General features: G+C 34.9%; 1 protein-coding gene across 7 annotated transcripts in view; it reads left to right on the top strand.

Moving 5' to 3' along the window:
- Positions 1 to 23,375, top strand: part of BCAS3 (BCAS3 microtubule associated cell migration factor) — a 592,235-nt gene that overhangs the window by 138,640 nt on the left and 430,220 nt on the right. For all 7 annotated transcript variants that reach the window (XM_041723949.1, XM_041723952.1, XM_041723951.1 and 4 more), the window contains exons 10-11: positions 15,660 to 15,736; positions 22,488 to 22,571. In XM_041723949.1, the coding sequence (XP_041579883.1) occupies positions 15,660 to 15,736; positions 22,488 to 22,571 (161 nt within the window). The remainder of the gene's footprint in view (positions 1 to 15,659; positions 15,737 to 22,487; positions 22,572 to 23,375) is intronic.

Here is a 23,375-nt window from a genome sequence, read left to right on the forward strand (position 1 = left end):
TATTTTAGCATATTCTTCTCAGACAGGTCTTATGCATTAATATATTTATATTACTCATTATTATAATTAAAACAATTAGAGAAATAGAATGTGTCTAAGGAATCATATGGGAATCTATCCATTACCTCCATATATGTGGACTACAGAGCAGTGATTCAGGATAGAGTATGAACACCTCAGCCAGATTCAGATACCAGGTTTTCCTGAGCATTTATCTCACATTTTATCAGTGGTCTTCTGTCCTTCATCATTAATCAAAGATATGTGTGTCTTGGCTTCTGCAAGTCAAATATCTCAGTTGTGACTCCATAGTAATTTTACACTAGAGTCTATATTCCTTGGTAGCTGCTTTTACCTTTTTTTTTTTTTTTCCCCAGTGGTACTAGTCTCTTTATTGGGTTTGCGGACAGAAGGCCCAGCCCTCCACTGTATGCTTTTACCTTTTAAAATAAAGTCAGGAGCATAGAGCTACTTTCTTTTTTCTTTTTAAAACATACTAACAGCTTTTGCTGCCTCGGCTGAGTGTAAAATTGAAGGAAAAAATTCCAAATCATTATATGTTAAGATAGTTTATTTAAATGACAACGTATGTCTTGAAATTTAAACCTTATTTAAACATTAGGCTCTACTGGACTGTGTATGTTGAAAGTGATACTGTACTTGCCAATAGATCTGTTTCTTTCTTTGTAATAAGTGTTGGGTATCAGTGTCTGAAGAGAAGTTAATAAATACAAATAAGTTACTAGAAATCTTTATCTTATAGAGCACATTTAAAATGTAGTTTTTTTGGAAGTAGGTACAAAATATAGATTTTCAGTAATTAAATACCCAGTATAGAATTTTAAAAGAAAAATTAAGCTAATTATATGGGAACAATTTAAAAGCATTAGATTTAAAAATTTTTTAAATTCAAGTATAATTCAAGAACATACAGTGTTCTATTAGTTTCGGGTGTACAATATAGTAATACAGCAATCCTATACATTACTCAGTGCTTATCATAACAAGTTAACTTTTTTTTATTATTTTTATTGTTTTAATTTTTTTTTTAAGATTTTGTTTATTTATTCATGAGAGAGAGAGAGAGAGAGAGGCAGAGACACAGGCTGAGGGAGAAACAGGCTCCATATATATGGAGCCCCACGTGGGACTCAATCCTGGGTCTCCAGCATCACACTGAAGGTGGCCCTAAAGGGCTGAGCCACCGGGACTGCCCAACAAGTTCACTCTTAATCCTTTTACCTCTTTCACCCATCCTCCCCGCCCCCTAGTTTGTTTTTGTATTTAAGTTTTTTTTTGTTTGTTTGTCTCTTCTTTGATCATTTGTTTTGTTTCTTAAATTTCACATATGAGTGAAATCATATATTTGTCTTTCTCTGACTTGTTTCACGTAGCATAAAATCACCTGATTTATGTATTGAATTTATAATTAGATTTGAAGTATGCAGGCTTTGTAATATTTTTGATGCATTGAAATGAGAATAGACCTTTTAGAGTACTCTGTTTTATTGGAGAAAATGGACAAAATTATACGATAACAGTAACTTTTAAGCTTAGATGGTCTAATAAAATTTTGCATAAAATGATGTAGATATACCTTATGTCTTTAATTGTATATCTCTTACATATGAATGACACTTGTTTCTACTAACATGAATGTTATGTAACAGATGATGGAAATGTATTTGTTTCATTTTTTTCTTCAAGTTCTTATTTAAATTTCAGTTAACATACAGTGTAGCATTAGTTGCAGCTGTAGAATTTAGTGATTCATCACTTACAATAGCCAGTGCTCATCACAAGTGCTGTCCTTTATACCTATCACCCATTTAATCCATACCCCTGCTCATCTCCCCTCCAGTAACCATCAGTTTGTTTGCTATAGTTAAGAGTCTGTTTTCTGATTTGCTCTCCCATCCCCATGTTCATCTGTTTTGTTTCTTAAATTCCATCTGAATAAAATCATATGATATTTGTCTTTCTCTGACTTATTTTGCTTAGCATAATACTCTCTAGCTCTATCCCTGTCATTGCAAATGGCAAGATTTCATTCTTTCTGATGGCTAAATAATATTCCATTGTGTGTGTGTGTGTATGTGTATATATATATATATACACATATATATATACACACACACATATATACCACATCTTCTTTACCCATTTATTAGTCAATGGACATTTGGGCTCTTTCCATAACTTGGGTGTTGTTGGTAATGCTATAAACATTGAATTGCAGTATCCCTTTGATAAGGACCTACATATAAGAATTTTTTTAAAAACCTATAATACCATAGGCTATAAATACAATTTATCTTTTAAAAAGCTTTGTTTTTTATATTGACAATATTTGCCAGTTTTCTGGAGGAATATTTTGCAGTTTGAGATTTTGCAATAGAAGAATTTGTGGAATGTTCTGATTTGGGTCCACTTACAGATTTTCTGTCTGACAGAAAAAAGCAAATACTTTAAACTCTTGAATCATTTGGCAGAATGAGTATAGAAACCGGCACATTGTCAAAGAATGCAGTTAAAGAAATTTCATATATTCTTGGGATTTTACTGTAATTTTTACTATAGCTTCCCAAACCATTTATAGTGGAAAAAAGAATGAAAATATCCTTAAGCAAAAGGAGAGCAACTATTCTTCTTAGTTTTCATTCTTACTTGAAATTATGAAGTTCTTGCAGAAAGAAGATAATTTTTTAGTTACTTTTTACATGTGTTTTGATTTTTAATAATTTTTCTTATTTGATAAACATTTAGTGATAAGGTGAAAATATTGTTTTATTAAGTTACTAGTGCCATAGAAATACTATTTTATCTCCTGTGAATGTCACTTAATTTTTTTTTTTTAATTTTGGGAAGTACATACTGTTATTTAAAGAAAGTAGTAGTATAATGAACTGCCATGCACTTACCCAGTTTCAACAATTATCAATTCATGGACAGTCTTTTTCATTTATACCTTTCCAAAAGTCATTACCAAATGATATAATTTATCATCAAAACTGAGGTCTTTTGATTTGAACAAATGCCATATTAATTTAATTCTTTTTTTTTTTATTCACTAGTAAATTTTATTATTTTGAATGATTTAAAAACTTTTCATCTTGATTTTTTTCTGAAACTAAACAAGAAATGTATAGTTTTTCTACAAAAAAAAAAAAAAAAAAAGCAATGATGTTTTATAAATTGCCCTTTCGGATTTTCTTGTCAGCCTGTTTCAAGGAAATCCATGTGTTCAATATACTTGCTCGAAGTTTAGCCCATACCAAATGGTTGTTTAATCCAAATATCTGAGCAGCAAACTGAGCTGATCCTTCTGGGGAAAGTATGGTCGAACAGCCAAGACCGCTGGGTAGTCGAAGAGAAGACCACACATCCTGAGCTCCCCAGTCTGGAGTGAGTGGAGGGCAGCTGATAACTGGGTATGCAGTGTTGCCAGACATCACTGGACCCAAACCATTGCTTCTGCCTGCCACTGCCACAAATACAGTAGGAATGCCATCTACCAAGTCTGGTAAACATGTATATTAGAAATGTCCTGGACTAATAGGAACATGTATCTTGTACATTTCCTATCATCTAAACTCCCAGGGTTTTTCACACACAAAAACCTTTATCAATATCCAATATCCTTGCTAACTCCTTATTTCTACAATTCCTTTTCATGCATATGCATATGCCACATTTACTTCGAACTCCATTATTCTCTTTCTTTGCAGGTGCACTGTTGCTTTATTTTCCTGTCTGAATTGGTCTTTACACTAGCACCTTTCCTTCCTAAAATGTCTTGATCCTGCATTTCTAGGCTCAGTGTCTGTATTAGTTCTAATGTGAATTATTTCCTGACACCTTTAGCTTAAAGCAACCTCGCCTTCTTTTAAGTTTCCAAAGGTAGCAATGCCCAAAGTCTGTTGGCAGAACACTAGACCTTCAACATACTGTGGGAATCAGGATGCTCTCATCAAATATACTCAGGAAATGCTTGCCTATTGGAGAATGGCAATGGTGACTGGTATTTTAATCTGCTTAAATTTATTTACTGCTTTTCTGTATTTCTTATGTTTATTTGATTACAGACCTCTTCTATTACTCAACACCCTTTGGGAATGTTTTATTACATGTAATCTTTGCCTCTGTTAAGACACTTAACTTTCTACGTTATTGTATGCATTTTCTGTTTATTTGTTCTATCTTTGCCACTAGACAGTGATCTCCTTGAGAGCAAAGTTACTTAGCTTGATTTGGTTGAAAGTCTAAATGGAAAATGTAGCATATCCATTATATTCTAGCTAACTTTAAATGTAACTGATGTTTATTTTTGCTTCTTGTAAGAATAAAACTCAATTTGCTGAAGATGAAAAACATTTATCACAACTGTTTTCTGGTTTCACAGTATCAGGGGGTCCTTTTCCAAGATGTTTAGTTAGCCAGAATAGTTTAGAATGTAGTGCAACTCTGTTACAAGTCATCACATGAGGAAGAAAATTGTTAATTTAGGATTAGTATTGATCTCCAGGAAAAATTAGATATAGGGAGGCAGGCGGGGGCGGGGCAAAAAAAAAAAAGAAAAAAAATTATATATAGGTCTGAGCTGGAAATTAATAGTGTTTGGTGGATATTTTAAAAAGTGAATATATATATGTATATATGAGTGAAGTTTCTCCTACATATTGTGTTGGACTAAATCCAGAAAATCTGAAATTTGAAAATTATGTGTTTATAGTCACTGCTCTTGAGTATCTGTCCAGTATCTGTGGAGTATTTCCCCTTTTAGGAATAGGAGCTTCTGTTTTATGAGCCTTTAGGAAGTACAAACTATTAGTGAAGTCTGATAAAAATGAATGGGAGAGTGAATCATTATTACTCTTTCTTTTTTTTTTATTACCCTTTCTTAATGCCTTTGTTCTTTGTTTTTTAGTTGATATCCTTTGGGACATTTATTTATTTGAAAGAGAAAGCACAAGCAGGGGAAGGGACAGAGGGAGAGGCAGACTCCCCACTGAGCAGGGAGTTCAACTTCATGAGGCTCAATCCCAGGACCCTGGGATGGTGACCTGAGCTGAAGGCAGCCGCTTAACCAACTGAGCCACCCAGGTGCCCCCTTTGGGACATGTTTGTCATGTAGTCCTAAATGCTTCCCTCTGCATTGCTGAACCACTGAATAGTTGAAATAAGTATTATTAAAGTATTAGGCTCTCTTCTATTCTGTGAATTGTTCATTATAAGAAGAGATCTAATTGGATCAGCAGTGTTTATAGTATTGCAGTCAGGTGCTTTATAAGTGACATATTGTTTCATTAGTAAGTCCTGGTCAAGTGGCTTGAGGCCCCCAGAAGTGAATTTTTAGTTATTCCTGATCCATTAGGATTATCACCTCTTCTTTCAGTGTAGTATTTATAAAATGGCTCTCATGATTTGAGGATGCCGTAACACCTATTTAGTGTGTATTTCATTAAATCTGAAATGTATGTTACTTAAAACATTGAATAACAGGCTAGTATAAAAGTACAACTATCACTTCTGTGGATAAAAGATAGAAATAAGTGTAATAAACTGTGTATTAGAATGCAGTGATATCTTTTGTGGACAGATGTTTAATATAGTTGTTAGAAGGCAGGATAGTACACAGCTTGGGAGAAGAGGGCTGGAAAGGTATATGAGAGGGCTTTTGGATTTCTATAATGTCCTGGGATTTTGTTTTGTTTTGTTTTGGGTACTGCTTATGTATGTATATGTTCACTTTGTTGATTTGGGTGCTTCTGTATGTATATTATATTTGAACATATAGTTTACATAAAAACAGAGTTGAGGAAGCATTGATAGCAGTGACAACACACAAGTTTGTGATTTTTCTCCTTATCCTCTGAGTACTATCTGTTGTAGCATTCCACAACAGCTCTTCTCAAACTCTTCATCTCTGAATCCTGGACCTATAATGGTAACATACCTCATTTGTATTTGTGTTAAGAAGTAGCTCATTGTTAGTTACATATTATTTTACTTGACTGGAAAACCCTAGAGATTGGATTTATGTGAGTGACATAGGGTTGGTAAAGTTGATGATATTTGGCAAATATTTGTATGAAGGAATTTAGCTTCCTGTCTCTGAGAGCAGCTTCACCTAAAGTGATTTATATCAACACATTGAACAAAATTTAGCATAGCCTGATATTTAAGATCAAGGAACAAATGAGCTATTTTCTAACTTGAAAGAAGCTTCTTTTTCTTTAATTACTGCATATTCTCCCCACCCCCTTCCTCTACCCAGACTGAAACTTTTAGCAGGTGGAAGAGTCATGTTTCTCTCAATTTGGGCTAGCCCATGTATATAAGCCAGTTTGCCTGAGCACTAAAAAGATGTAGCTGAGCCGGTAGGCACACTGAGAATAGTATTTATTGCAACCCATTTGCTTGTGCCATATTTTTTCTCCAGTGATTGGTTTCTAGTTCTTGAAGAATTAGAACCGACTGAAGCCTACATAGAATGGCAAATTCTCTCCCTAATGAGGATATTGTTTTGATCGCACAAGCATTTGATTTCCAAAGTAGTTTGAAAAGCTCTTGTATAATACAATTGTGAGTGCCTCAGTTATGTATGAATACAATGATGGGACTGTAAAATAAGTAGAGACAGCTGTGTCCATCAGAGAAAGCATCATGGGAATTTATGCCAAAGGGTGGAAGGATCAGGTAAAGAGAGCTGATAGAAAAGTGGAGAGGGAATGCAGCCAATATGATGAGAAAGGAGACACCTTTGTATTTGCCTGTATAGAACCGTGGCCTTGAGCAGCTGTCTGATGTGGAAATTCAAAACCCATGTATGATGAAGAAAACAAAAGACAAGAACTGATAGATGTCATTAGCAGTCATTTCCAGTGTGCTTAAATTGAAAGTTAGATATGCTGTCTCTGGAGAGACCAAAGGATTGTACAGTAGGTAACTCCAGTGGCCTTTGTTTTTACCTTGAGGAGGAAAATTTATTCCTTATAATCCTAATGTTATTTCTTAGTGTTATTATGTACGTTCCTCATTTATGTTAATGATTGATAACAAATATAAGGAGTTAATTTAAAGGATCCTAAAAATGCAAAATTATTTTTAATTTTGGAAAGAAGGGGTTTCCCTTTAAAAATGTTTAGAATCAGGGGATCCCTGGGTGGCTCAGTGGTTTAGTGACTGCCTTTGGCCCTGGGTGTGATACTGGAATCCTGGGATCGAGTCCTGCGTCAGGCTCCCTGCATGGAGCCTGCTTCTCCCTCTGTCTATGTCTCTGCCTCTCTCTTGTGTGTGTCTCTCATGAACAAATAAATAAAATTTAAAAAAAAGTTTAGAAGCAAATTTGTAACATTTATTAGGAGAGATTCGCAGGTTAAGGTGAGATCTAAGCTCAGTTCAGGTGCTTGGTACATAGTGGGCACTTAGTATGTGTGCAGTGAAATAACTTGTGATTTTCCTATCCTCTCTGCATAATTCCCACCCATTTAACCTTACACTGGCTACACTGGCTGTACTTTCAAGTTCATGATATGTTTGGGGTGCCTGGGTGGCTTGGTTAAGCATTCACCTCTTGATTTCGGCTCAGGTCATGATCTCAGGTTCATGAAATTGAGCCCCGCTTTGGGCTCTGCACTCAGTGGGGAATCTGCTTGAGATTCTCTCCCTCCTTCTACCTTTGGCCTTCACCCCATGCTCTCTCTCTATCCCTAAAATAAATAAATCTTTAAGAAAATTCATGATATGTTTATGTACGTGAAAAATAAAGCAAAAATAAATCAGAAAGCTCATGGAATGTGGAATGTAAGATAGTCAAATAAATCCTGAAGTGGTGTTTAAATATTTTATATGCTTATATGTCTTTCTGGAGAGAGTGTTCATAGTTTTTTTTCTGGACTTCATAGAATACATGGTCTTTTGTGACTGGTATCTTTTACTGAACATAGATAATCATAGTTTATGTTGTAGAATCTATCAGTTCTTTTTTTATTTTTATTGTTTTATAGTTAAACATTTTTTATTTTGTACCGTCAAACAGCAGTTGCCATTAGCTTTCTAATCCCCTCCATCTAAAATACTTCAATAAATGAAATACAATATTCCTAAATATTCCAAACTTCCCTAAATAGATCCCGAAGTTACATTAAATGGGTTATAGAATCCAAGTTGTTTACACTTTAAAATTTTTTAAAAAATTTAAATTAAATTAATTAGCATTTAGTGTATTATTAGTTTCAGAGGTAGGGGTCAGTGGTTCATCAGTCTTATATAATAATCAGTGCTCATTACATCACGTGCCATCCTTAATGTCCATCACCCAGTTACCTCATCTCCCTCCCCACCCTCCCCTCCACTAACCTATCAGTTCTTTAAAAATTTTTTTTTAGGGACTCCTGAGTGGCTCAGTTGGTTGAGCACTTTTGGTTTTGATTCAGGTTATGATCTCAGGATGGGGAGATTGAGCCCTGCATCGGGCTCTATGCTTAGTGGACAGTATACCTCTCTCCTCTCTCTTCCCCCTCACCAAAATGAACAAATCTTTAAAACAATTTTTTTAGAGACTATTTTTTTTAGAGTGGTTTTAAGTGCACAGCAAAATATAACAGAAGATACAGAGATTTCACCATCCCCACACATGCATAGCCTCCCCCATTATTAGTGTTACTCACCAGAGTGGTACATTTGCTATATTGATGCATCATTATCAACCAGAGTTCATAGTTTACTTTAGGGTTTAGTCTTGGTCTTATACATTCTGTGGATTTGGATAAATGTATAATTGACGTATATCCATTACTGTATTTTTCACTGCCCTAAACATCCTCTGCTCTGCCTGTTCATCTCTGCCCTCCCCATTCCCCCAGCAACCAATGATTTTTTTGTTATCTTCATGGTTTTGCATTTTCTAGAATGTCATGCAGTTGGAATCGTATAGTATGTAGCCTTCTCAGATTGATTTCTGCTTAGTAATATGATTTAAGTTTCTGCCATGTTGCTACTCAACTTCAAAATTTGCTACTATCAAGCTACAGTAATCAAGACAATGTGGTACTGGCAAAAGAATATACAGTTAGATCAATGGAACAGAATAGAGAGCCCAGAAATAGATCTTTGACAAAGGAGCAAAGGTGTAGTACAAGGGAGCAAAGAGAATCTCTTCAACAAATGGTACTGGCAAACTGAAGCTAGACACAGACCATACATACTTTGCAAAAATTAACTCAAAGTGGATCACAGACCTAAATGTCATACAAAAGTATAAAATTTGTAGAAGATAATGTAGGGAAAATCTAGATGACTTTGTACATAGTGATGACTTTTTAGATATAGCACCAAAGGCGCAATTCATGAAAGAAATAATTGATAAGGTGGGATTCATTAAAATTAAAAACTTATGTTCTGCAAAAGACACTGTTGAAAGAATGAGAAGATAAGCCAGGGACTAGGAGAAAGTCTTTATAAAAGTCACATCAAATAAAGGACTTTTATTCAAAATACACAAAGAATGCTTAAAACTCAACAAGAAGAAAAGAAACCACCAAGTTAAAAAATGCACCAAAAACCTTAACAGCTTACCAGAAAAGATACATAGTTGGCAAATAAGCATATGAAAAAATGTCCACATCATATATTATCAGAGAAATTAAAATTAAAGCAACAATGAGATACTACCACATGTCTGTTAGACTGGCTAAAATATAGAACACTAACAACAAATGCTGATAAAGATGTGGAGCAGCAGGAACTCCCATAATATTGCTGGTGGGAATGCAAAATTATATAGTCATTTTTTAAAAAGATTTTATTTATTTATTCATGAGAGACACAGAAAGAAAGAGAGAGGCAGAGACACAGGCAGAGGGAGAAGCAGGCTCCATGCAGGGAGCCCAATGCAGGACTTGATCCCGGGTCCCCAGGATCACACCCTGGGCTAAAGGAAACCACTGAGCTACCCAGGCTGCCCTATAGCCATTTTTTTTAAATATTTTATTTATTAATGAGAAACAGAGAGAGAGAGAGAGGCAGAAACATAGGCAGAGACAGATGCAGGGCAGGGAGCCCGATGTGGGACTCAATCCCAGGATTCTTGGATCACTCCCTGGGCCGAAAGCAGTCGCTCAACCACTGAGTCACCCAGGTAGGTGTCCCTGATATAGCCATTTTGGAGGATAGTTCAGCAGTTTCTTAAAAAACTAGACATACTCTTACCTGCAACTTAGCAATCATATTCCTTGGTATTTATCCAAAGGAGTTTTAAATTGTCCACTTAAAAAATTTGTACACAGTTGTTTATTGCAACTTTATTCACATTGCAATTAAGATGCCTATTAGTGGGTGGATGAATAAACAAACTATGGTATATCCAGACAATGGAATGTTACTCTTCATTTCTTTTTATTGCTGAATAATATTTGATTGTATTTATCTATTCATTTATCTGTTCATCAAGTGATGGATATTTAGTTTGTTTCCACTTTTGGGCTATTATGAATAATGCTTTCATGAATGAGAGTTTTTTGTGGGCACATTCACAGTTGATCCTTGAACACCTTGGTGGTTAGGAGTGCTGAATGCATGCATGGTTGAAAATTTGCATATTAACTTTTGACTCTCCAAAAACTTAGCTTCCTGTTAACCAGAAGCCTTATCAATAACATAATCAGTTAATACATATTCTGTATGTCATATGTATTTTATGTTCTTACAATTAAGTTAGAGAAGATAAAATGTTACTATGAAAATCATAAGGAAGAGAAAATATATCTACAGTACTGTTCTATAAAAAATCCTTATATAAGTGGACCTGTGTAGTTCAAACTCATGTTGTTCAAGGGTCAACTGTATTTTCAGTTCTCTTGGGTACAAGTATTTGTGTGGACATATGTTTTCATTTCTCTTGAGTATGCACCTAGGAGTTGAATTGCTGAGTCATATGGTAATTCTATCCTTAACTATTTGAAGACCTGCCAGGCAGTGGCTGCAATTTATATTCCTACCTGCAGTGTATGAAAGTTTGTTTCTCCACATTCTCACTAATGATTGTTACTATTTTTCTTTGATTATAGCCATCCTATTGATGTCTCATAAAATGGTATCTGATTATACTTTTGACTTGTGTTTCCTTGATGGCTAATGATATTGAGCATCTTCTCATGTGTTCATTCACTAGCATATATCTTCTTTGTTAAAATGTATGAGTTATTTGTGGGTTTTTTTAGAGTTGTAATAGTTCTGTTTATATTTTAGATATAAGTCAGTTATCAGACATGTTTTATAAAACTCCCTTCTGAGTTTTTTCTCTTAGTGCCCTTTGAAGCACAAGTGTTTTAGTTTTAATGGAGTCCAGTTTATCTATTTTCTATTTTTAAAGATTTTCTTTGTGAGAGAGAGCAGGAGCAGGGAATAGGGGCAGAGGGAGAGAGAGAAGCTGACTCCTCGCTGAACAGAGAGCTTAATCCCAGGACCCTGGAATCATGACCCGAGGCCTAAGGCAGACACTTAACCAACTGAGCCACCCAGGCACTCCTATCTATTTTTTCTTTTATCACTTTTATTTTTGGTGTCATATCTAGGAAAGCATTGCTTAATCTAAGGATATGAAGATTTTACCACTGTGTTTTGTTCTAAGACATTAATAATTTAAGATTTTTTGATAGTTTTATGGGATTTTTAAAAATACAAATACAATGTAAACATAAGCTGTCTATTCATTTTTTTCGCATGTAACCTAGCATTGGGATTGGTGACTCTGATGGCCAGCTGAGCTGCTCTTTCCATAGTGGCTTTGAGGTTCTTGGAGGAGACTTTGTGTGTAATCTCTGCATAGTAAGATTTGGTGCATATCACTAGCTTTTCAAGCTTCTTGACATTGTGGACTGGGAACTTCAGAAGCCACTGGGCAGCATGTGCCTTGTTTTCTTGTTGCTCCTATAAGCATTGCTGGGCATCAAGATCTGCCCTGAATCTTCTGTGCACCCTACTGTCAGTGCCTCTGGGTTTCCACCAATTGTGCTTAATTTTGACATATTGGTCCAACTGGTGCCAGATGAACTTCTTGATCTTCCTTTTAACAATCTTGGGCTTCCCCAGAGGTCTGAGGGCAGCCATGATGCCAAGTAGGGGATGGCTGTCATCTCTGTAGGCAGTGCCAAGGAGGAGAAAGTACTTTTAACTTTTTCACTTTTTCATTTACGTCTTTGATTCATTTCAAGTTAATTTTTGTATGCAGTGTGAGGTCAGGGTTACTTTCTTTGGCATGTGGATGTGCAGTTGACTCATCATCATTTGTTGACAAGACTCTTGTTTCCCCATTGACTTGTCTTGCTACCCTTGTTGGAAGTCAGACGACCATAAATGCAGTTATCTGCTTTTTTTTTTTTAAAAAAAAAAGGTCTGAAATCTTTTGAGTCGTCTTTACCAAGAAAAATTAGGCAGTGTCACAGATAGTAGTTAAATCTTTTGTTTTTCAAAATGGATTCAGGTCACCTCCTCAGTAGGGGGTTGCCATTTAAAATTGCATGTCTCCTGTGCCTTTCAAAATATTTCTTTAGTAATGGAGGAATCTTCATTTAGTGTGCTTTTCTTAGATCTTACCTTTATTTAAATTTGGAAATCTCAGTTTTTTAAATGTCCAGTTCTCTTATATTGCTCACAAACATTGTGAATATGTTGGAATTAGTCCTAGTATTACAGAGATTTGGGATTTCCCCCCCCTTGTTTTCAAAGTTTAGCTAGAGGCAATGGTTAATTTTTAAAGGAGTCATGCTCATAAAGTTGGGATAGTGTTGAGTGGCTGATGGTCTGCTAATTCCAGGTGTAAAATGTTTTTTGGAGAGCAGAAAAACAATTTGCTTTCATTGATTACACTATAATTCTTGAGATCTACTGAGTTTCTAAAAACACTAACTCCAGAATTGTGAACTACATTTTTCCTTAGTGTCTTCTAGTATTTAGAAAGGAGAATATACTTATTAGGATCTATTGAGATGAGATGAATATCAGAATTGATTGAGAGATTATATTGACTTTAAAGTTCAGGAGATTAGCTGCCTCTAATGTAATGTTGTAGTTCACAAGTGTTTGCTTTTCATTTGGCTCTTTTTTTCATGACATTTTAAGAGGGAGAAATTTTCAAAAAAAAAATTTAAAGGGAGGGAGTTTTCTTATAGGCCATATTTATACTCAGTTCTTTAGTTCTGAAAATATCAATGGAATATGTGTATGAATCAAGTTACTCAGTGGGAGTGTTATAATGAAATCTGTGTAAATACTGTACAACATACATTAGAGTGTAACGTCTTTGCACTATTTTAGTGTGCCTTTGTTCTTCGTATGTATCCGGAATATGTGTCCATAATGTGCATTCAGTGGATATAGTATCACAGTTACCTACAGGTCAGTTTTCCCAAAGCTGCAGACATCCCAAACACAGCCCTTTAAACCCTGAAATAAAAAGTTGTTTTTTTTTTTTAAAGATGACTGAAAAATTAGAAAGCTCATATCTTGTGTTTCATACGTATAGACTTTCTCCTAGGGCCGTTGTCTTCTTTACAAGTTCTTTATTTTTATCTTCTTTATAAAGGAAAACCCAAAACAGATGGTGATGGAAGAAGCACAAATGAAAACTACTGTGTGAGGGAAGCAGCAGCAGTGTGTGCTTCTTTAGTGCTCTTGAACACCGTGACACTAGCATTTTAGAATGACAACCATTGCTACACATAAGACTTTGTGAATCAGGAAGCATGTAATGCCTGTTTAAGAAAGATATCTATTTTTTTTTTAAAGATTACTCTTTTTTAAAACATAGTTTAAAATGAAAGGTCTAAGGATACCTGGGTGGCTCAGTGGTTGAGTGCCTTCAGCTCAAGGCATGATCCTGGGGTACCAGGATCGAATCCTGCATTGGGCTTCCCACGGAGAGCCTGCTTTTCCCTCTGCCTGTGTCTGCCTCTCTCTCTGTGTCTCTCATGAATAAATAAATAAAATATTTAAAATGAAAGATATGGCTTTTAAGTGAGTGCACTATTTGAGTATTTGAAAAGTCTTTTTTATGTAGATAACTCTTTTGCCAGTGTCATATAAACATGCTTTGATTAATTTAGGTGCATTTCTTAATTTGTTCAAACATATTTATTAAGTTATGTTCAAGTATTATTCTAGGCAGTGGAGATTCAGCAATGAACACAACAAGTTCTTACTCCTCTAATCAAGTGGGAGGAAGATAAAATAAATTTTAAAATAATAATGTATCACAGACATAAATTATTTTCATTATTGAAAGTAAATCTTAATTTATTATTGTTCTTTTTCTCATTTTTAAGTGTGCGTTTGAATAAAACATGATAACTCTATACATTGATAACTCTATTCCCCTTAGGATTGGTAACACAGACTGGGACTTCCTGCTAGGTAGGGAATCGTCAGGTGTACAGTTTACAATTCAGATCATGCTATTTTTTGCTATTCTCATACGATTTATGTAATTTGTTATTTGGCTACAGGAAGAAAAGATTAATTTTTTTGTTTTTTTATTTTTTATTTTTTTTTTTAAGAAAAGATTATTGTTATGGAATCTTGTCTTTCTCATGATTGTATATAAAATTTAGATTCTAAATTGAGACCTAAACTGTGAAATAGAATACTTCTGTTTGATCCTCTAGTGTACCTTTTAGAGGAAAACATTTGTAAAAATATTAACCAAATACTTGTGGAATGATAAACCAGAAGTTCTTTAGGTTAGGCTTTTTGTGTTGTCTGATTCTGCAGTTGTCTTTGAGTAGTCCTTCTAAAGTCTTGTGAGACAGTGAATATTATTTTTGTGTAGTTGACAGATGAGGGCGTTAGACTCAAAGACCTCATTGGCATTGCCAGGTGGGGAGAGGAGAGACATCTAGGATGACAGATATCACTTACTTAACTGAATTTTGTTTTGCCTTGATTAGTGGAGTTCAGGAAGATGGTGTTGAAGTTTACATGCATCGATGGTATTCACTGTCACAACTATGTGATTTACTCTACTTGAGAGGAGAGAACCACAAAACAATCCTTACTAGTTTGATATTGGCTAGACTAAAATCAAGAAGAATGAAATTGAGTGCTTAATGTAAATACTTAGGATTGTGTAAATTAGTTTTCTATCATCTTTCTATTGAGGCATTCTTTGTGAATTACTTTGCTTCATTGGTGCCTTACTTCATTATTTGTTCTGTTTTTTTCTTCCCACCAGTGTATCATCATTTCCTTTTAGGTGTATGTCTTTGTTATCTTTTGCCTTTAAATTCCTGAACCAATTGTATCCTCTCTCTTTCCTCTCTAAACACTGTTGCTTGACTTATACACTTTGTTTCCTTTTAGCTTCTCTTTCTTGTCCTATCTATATTTTATTGTATAAAATATCCAGTTTTTGCTAAAAATTATTAGCAGTTCTTCCCAGATTTGTTTCTTACTGGAACAACATCAAACAAAAGGAAACTGTAGAGGAGAAAAAAATAAACTTCACTTAGCTATTAAAATAATGACTAGTTTTATGAGAATTTTATGTGAAACTTGAAAATATAAAACCATTTGGCTGTTCCGTTTTTATGGCATCAAAATGTGATCCGCCAACAGAAAATTTATTAAGAAATATCTCAATATTGCCATTTCAAAAATTTCAGGCTGCTATCCGTGTCCAGGGCCCAACATGAATCCTATTGCTCTTGGGAGCCGCTGGCTTGCTTATGCAGAAAACAAGGTAAGGCATGGCTCATGTTTGGATTATTTGTAATGGAGCAAGTGTTGAAGATTTTTCCAAAGGTGATTACCAATCAATAATGAGTATTTAACATACTAGTTTGTTTTCTTTGGTTTGACTTTGATATTTTAATTTTTTTAATTTTAATTTTAATTTTTTTTTTAACTTTGATTTTAATTGGGCACTCAGTAGTTATCCTATCTCCGTTTTTTGCTTAGGATCAATATTTGGGCTCAACCTTAATTTTCTAAGCTTAGTTTTATAGAGAGAGCTTTACTCCATTAAATCTAGGCACAACATTGATACTCCCTTAGTAGTTTCTGTGGAGCTAGAAATCAGGAAGCAGAAATGACTTTTGTTTTTGTTGGTAGATTGGGAACTGAGCCATACAATAATTTAATTGACTTTATGTGTCTACAGCTAAATCTAAACAAGGGTTCAGCCATTTGTCTTAATAATTAAATCACAGGTGATCACATTTTGTTGAATTCTCCAGTTATTTATCAATTTCATTTATCTATTAAGGTCATAATAGTAAATGAAGATATTGTATTTATACACTGAAGGTTTTTTTTTTTTTTTTTTTTTTTTTTTAAATTTTTTATTTATTTATGATAGTCACAGAGAGAGAGAGAGAGAGAGGCAGAGACACAGGCAGAGGGGGAAGCAGGCTCCATGCACCAGGAGCCCGACATGGGATTCGATCCCAGGTCTCCGGGATCGGGCCCTGGGCCAAAGGCAGACGCTAAACCGCTGGCGCCACCCAGGGATCCCTGAAGGTTTTTTTTAAATGTCCAATTCAAAGCCAAAGACAAATTTAAATTTTTAGAAAGAAAAAGTGAAATCTTTTTTATGTCATGTTGTGCTCTGTATGTGAGTATAGAATGAAATCTAAAGGGGTGCCTGGGTGGCTCGGTCAGTCAAGCGTCTATCTGCCTTCAGCTTGGATCATGATCATAGGGTCCTCGGAACAAGCCCTGCATTGGGCTCTCTGCTCAGTGGGGAGTCTGCTTCTCCCTGTCCCTTTGTGCTCTCCTCCTCAATCTCTTTCTCTAAAAAAAAAAAAAAATCTTAAAAAAATTCTAAAAACTATTATAGACTTCAGGGAAGATTATTTTTTGTTTCATTTTAGCTTACTTATATAGTTATATATTAAGAATAATAGGAATAATATTTATTGAAGAGTTCTTGACATAAGTCTGAATATAGCAAGTACAATAATTATCTGGAGAAACCATAGAACATGTGAATCTCTACCTTTTGGAATTCACAAAATCAAAGAAACTACTGAAGAAAGTAATTTTTGTAGATGAATTCCTTGATGCTTTTCCCGAAATTCTGTTTGTGACAGATATTTTGCATTGTACTGAATGCCATATTTATGCTCCATTATGTTCTTTCTCTTGATTTTTTAGTGTATTTCATAAAACAGCTCTTTTCAAATTATTCTTTTCAAATAAGACAAGAGGCATACAATTCAGTGTGGTAATATAATAGCATCTTCTAATGTTTATATCTGTAATACATTTCCTTGAATGCTGGAGACCTCCAGGAAGATGCATAAATTGTCCTTTGGCTCTTGTAGATGTATTCTCATGTGTGGGCAACTACCCATTTAGAATTGTAGGTGTTATGTGAATAGTTACATACTGTTTTCTAGCAGAAGGAACTCCCTTCATAGATGCATACCTGGGTGTGTGCCAGTTGTTTTGCTTGTCTTGCTTTTGTAGAGATTAGTATCAATATTATCTAGCATTACATACAGAGATCAGAAAGTGTAGTGGCATTCACAAGGAGTTTGCTGATCAGATAGCTGGACCATCCTTTGCAAGAAGTATTTTCAGATCAATGTTTTTAAAATACTTTTAAGTATTTACATAATTGCTAGTATTTATTAACATGATTGCTTTGGTAACAGTCCCTGATGGTTTTGGTTTTTGGGCTGAGTGTGGAATTGCAAAATTTAATTGAATTTTGGAGTAACAATCTCTTTCAATGAAAATGCTCTTCAACTAAATTTTCAAGCAAGCAGCCATATATACTGATTGGGTTTGTTTTTCAGTGCCTCTCTTTAAATGTACTTTTAACTAGGAAAGCTTACAGAAAAGTTGTAAGAATACAGTACAAATAACACAAAGCACACTACATTCATGTTCCTTTTACTCAAATAAACCTCTTATTATTTCAGAGTAAGTTGCATATATCACATTACCCCTAATTACTCATCAGCCATTTTAATCTTGAGAAAATACTTACCTAATTTACCATCCATATTCCAATTTTATCAATTAACCCTATCATATCATTTATAGAAATTTTTTTTGTAGTGCAGGATCCAATCTAGAATCAGGTATTATATTTTGTTGGGATGTCCCCTGAGATTCTTTTAATATGGAAGATTTTACAGTTTTTCTTTTCTTTTACAGTATTCATGATTTTGAAGGAGACAGCCCCCTACCACTATCCCTTACCATCCCCCCTTTTCTTTATAGAATGATTTTTAGTTTGATTTTTTTTTTTATGTTTTCTCTTGATTAGATTCAGGTATACATTTCTGGCTAGAATACTACCTGAATATTGTTCTGTATTTTTCATAGTATCACAGATGGAGGCATGTGATATAGATCTGTCTTTTACTGGTAATACTAATTTTGTACAAGCTAGACAAGATTTTGTCTAGTTTCTAAAGTGAATAATCCTTATTTTTTTTCCCTTGTAACTAATAGGTAATTTGGACAGACCATGAATATATCCTGCTTTTTATACAAATTTTAGCCTAATTTTAGCATCCATTGATGATTTTTGCCTGAGCCAATCTTTACTATGAGCACTGAAAAATAATGGTTTTCCACCTTCATTCTCTACATAGCCAGCAGACACTTGACTTTTTTTTTTTTTTTTTGACTTTTTTTTTTAAAGATTTTATTTATTTCTTTATTCATGAGAGATACACAGAGAGAGAGGCAGAGACATAGGCAAAGGGAGAAGCAGGCTCTCTAGCAGGAGCCTGATACAAGACTTGATACCAGGACCCTGGGATCAGGACCTGAGCCAAAGGAAGGTGCTCAATTACTGAGCCACACAGGCATCCTGGCACTTGACTTTCTATTGTAATCAAGAACTTTCCTTTCTCGGTCTTTCTGTATCTGTATTTATTATGGACTTATGGATTCCTATTTCTTAATGTTTTTTAAGTTTTTGTCCTTAATTATTGTGATTTTTAAATGGTCCCACAATTGACCAGGGAGAGCCCCTTAGGCTGGTTCTTATGACATGGTGACATGCTTTTATCAATTTTTTGTTTAAAATTTTTTTTCCTATTTCCTTACTTGCTTTCATAAGTTCAGGTTCATCTAGTATCTGCCCTGGCTCAGCCCAGGAATCTGCTACTTCTGATTCTCCTGTTCCTTTTAATGGGCCATGGCTTTAGATACTAAGCTTTGTCCAGTAGATGTGCTCATTGTTATGGGGGTGTTTTTGCTTCTAGACACTTTCAATGGACAAAGTTTTGAAATACATGCATGTTATTTACATACACATTCTATATGTACGTAAATGGGTAAATATACATAAATATACATATACACATATACTTGTGCACCTATACACACACACATATTTTGGAAATGAAGAGTACATATTGGTATTTCCATAGGATTCTTTCCTTGCATCCCGTATCTCCTATTTATTTGTCCCTTGTTTTGCATGGGAGACTCTGATAGCAGCACATTTACCTCATTTGTTGAATCCTATTATGGAAAAAGTAATTGCAGAATTGCTTGCTCATACCACTGCAAATAGCAAACCAAATAAAAAGAGTTCAAGATTTTCTTGCAGTTCTGTCCACTCCTATTGCTGCCCCAAACTAGAGATGTGCAAATACTGTGTTCATATATTATTTTGATTAGTTTGTCCTTTATCTCTCCCTTTCTGCCTTCCTTCATTGTTGTTACAGTTTTCATTTAGTACATAATTTTTAAAGATTTTATTTTTTTATGAGAGAGGGGACTGGGAGGAGCAGAGGGAGAGGGACAAGTAGACTCCACACTGAGAACCGAGCCTGATGTGGGGCTCGATCCCAGGACCCTGAGATCATGACCTGAGCTGAAACAGAGTCTGACACTTAACCGACTGAGCCACCCTCATGCCCCTTAAATAATTATTTAATAATGGTTTTATATTTGTTTTATTTACATGCTTGTATATTTCATTATGTTACATACATTTATATTTTTCTTTCCCTCCAAAAGATAACATAATACATGTGCTTTTTTTACATTACCTTTTTAACTTATAGTTTCTGAAAATTAGTCCATTTTATAGAGGCTTGCACAATAGAAATTTATGATTTATCTTTTAATTTTGATGACTTGAGATGCAAATGTAATTCCTAATGTGCCATAAGTTTTGTTTTATTTATTTATTTGTTTATTTGTTTGTTTATTTGTTTATTTATTTGTTTATTTATGATTTTATTTATTTATTCATGAGAGACACACACACACACACAGAGGCAGAGACACAGGCAGAGGGAGAAGCAGGCTTCATGCAGGAACCCCGATGTGGGACTTGATCCCGGGACTCCAAGATCACGCCCCAGATGAAAGGCAGGCGCTAAACCGCTGAGCCACCCAGGGATCTCGGGTCATAAGTTTTAAACAAAAATTTTGGATTTAGTTATGTTTGTTTAGGAATCTGACTCCGTTTTAGTTGAATTGAAAAAGTGATAGTATTGCTTTTTTACATATTTAACCTTGATTATTTTAATTATCTGAAGCAGAGGAAAAAATGTGGTATTTCCTTTTTTTTTTTTTAAGATTTTATTAATTTATTCATGAGAGACACAGAGAGAGAGAGAGAGAGAGAGAGAGAGAGAGAGAGAGAGGCAGAGACACAGGTAGAGGGAGAAGCAGGCTCCATGAAGGGAGCCTGCCCCGTGTTTCAATCCCGGGTCACCAGGATCACGCCCTGGGCCGAAGGTGGCACTATACTGCTGAGCCATCCGGGCTGCCCAAAAGCTGGTATTTCCAAAATAATGTCTTTCCTTGCACATGGGGCAAGAGTCAGCAGAGGGATAGCTTTATAATTCTTTGGATACATATTTATGAATGAATGAATGAATGAATGAATGAATGAATGAGAGGGATACTTTAAACAAATTATTTATTTATTTATTCATGAGAGACAGAGAGAGAGGCAGAAACACAGGCAGAGGGAGAAGCAGGTTCCATGCAGGGAGCCTAATGTGAGACTTCATCCTGGGACTCCGGGATCACACCCTGAGCCAAAGGTAGATGCTCAACCTGCTGAGCCCCATGCGTCCCAAGAGGGATACATTTTTATTCATTAAAATGATTACTTTCAAACTCCCTGTTTCCTCCTATGTGAAACCACATTTGTAGATCACCTGTCTTTTGGAAAATTCCTCACAACTGACCTTGAAATCTGCTTAAGCAATAATTTAATGTGTCAGGTTGACATCTCATGGAAGACTTTTAAAGATAATCCGTTTTTAACATTATTATGGGTTTGAAGGATTGTTTTTTAATACAGTGTCACTGATGAAGAAAATTTTGATTTTAGAATAAAAGAACTCAAAGTTGGGCAGCCTGGGTGGCTTAGCTGTTTAGCGCCACCTTCAGCCCAGGGTGAGAAACTGGAGACCTGGGATCAAGTCCCACATTGGGCTCCTGGCATGGAGCCTGCTTCTCCCTCTGCCTGTGTCTCTGCCTCTCTCTCTCTCTGTCTCTCTCTCTCTCTCTCTCTGTGTCTCTCATGAATGGATAAATAAAATCTTAAAACAAAAGAATTAAAAGCTTATTAATATTTATCAAATGATCATGTTCTATATTATTTAAGCATTTTTTGTTTTTATGTTTTGAAAGAGGTAGATTCTATCTGAATTCTGTAAGCCTTTAAAATAATTCGTAACACAATGTGGAGCTGTTCTAAGATTCTACTATTGCCTCTTTATTTTTAAAAAAATTTAAATGAAAAAAAGTTTAATGTAAAAATCTGGCTAATGATTTTTTTCCCCTTTAAACCTAAATTTAGGAAGTATAGGAGCAATGGAGAATTTAATCCTGATGTATTGCGTAGCATGAGCCAATTGTGTGTGTCAAACTAGTGATTTACTCTGAAAATGGACAGGTTGATTTATTTACATCAGTCATGAGTAAGGGCATGTCTTTTTCATTCTGATGGTAATACCACGAAGCCCTCTGAAGTGGATAGCTACTATATGTGTTGTAGTTAATTTATGCATAATTTGTGCCACTTTTTCACTGACTTAATTGAAAATGGAAATATGACAAATTCTTTTGTCTCTTTTTAAGTTTTCTTTTACAGTCTTTATGTAGGAATTAGGAGGATAGAACCTCCAATTTGCTAGCATGTTAAATATTTAATGTTAGGAAGTCAAGTCTAATCCTTTGATTATGTTTTTAAAATTTATTTGTGGAAAGGCTGCCAGATCCCAAATACTACCATTTCAGAGTTTATGAATTCTTAAAGACTGTTCATCTTGTAATTAAAAATTGTATTTGAGCATTAAACTGCCTGAATGGCACCAGTAGATTATATAAAGGGGGGAAATGTTTCAGCAGGGCTTTTAGCTGTTTGTCTGAAACACTTGTACAAACATTCCCACCCACCACCATCATTCTGCGTGGTAAATAAGCTCTGTCCTAATAGCCTGTAGAGTTAAACAGTTTAATAGAAATGCTTTTCTGGCTTCTCTCTCTCTTTCCAGTTGATTCGATGCCATCAATCCCGTGGTGGAGCCTGTGGAGACAACATTCAGTCTTACACTGCCACGGTCATTAGTGCTGCTAAAGTGAGTATCGAGTAATCCCTGGGAGTTGTGATTTTGTGAAGTAACTATCAGGTTTCTCTCCTGGATTGTATTGAAATGATCCCTTCCCTTTTCATTCACAAATGTGGAATAAACTTAAGTAAGCCAGAATTATTTTGCCACTCATGAGAATTGATGACTAAATGATTAGGTATTTAGTCTCTTAAGGTTCATAAATAATATATTGTTTTCTGTTGCAGTAGTTACAGAGTTTGTATTTATCCAATTCTAAGTATTTAAGTCCATGAGCTAGATTAAAATCTATTATCTAATTAATAACACTTTAGAAAGCAGGTTTGTAAGTTTTAACTAGTGACTTCTGGGTTATTATTATTATTTTTTGATTTGCATCATTCTTCCTATACCAACCTTCTTTTGTATCTTTGAGCATTGATGAATCTTCTTATATAAAAAGAATTTTATTCCTTAAGAAAACTTGAGTCAAACCCCTGGCACATTCAAAGACTCTTTCATGTCACAGGCCTTCCCCCCTGCATGTTTGTCAAGTGAGTTCTTTTTGTGTGTGTGTGTGCGAGGGTTAATTTTGATGATGGCTCGTAAACTTTATGCTGATTATAAGGTATTCTTATAATCACTATCCTTTTGAATTGTGAAGTATACAACAAAACAATTCTAATAATAGGGATGACATAGTGAATCTAAATGACAGCATGTAATAAAAAGCACAACTGTTCAGAAAAGAACAACAGTTTAAAGCAAACCACAGGGAGGGAATGAAAGGTCACACTGTTTTATGTAAAACAAATACAAAAATACTTCAAGATT

This window comes from Vulpes lagopus, chromosome 12 (assembly GCF_018345385.1).
Source record: "Vulpes lagopus strain Blue_001 chromosome 12, ASM1834538v1, whole genome shotgun sequence".
Classification (NCBI taxonomy): Eukaryota; Metazoa; Chordata; class Mammalia; order Carnivora; family Canidae; genus Vulpes; species Vulpes lagopus.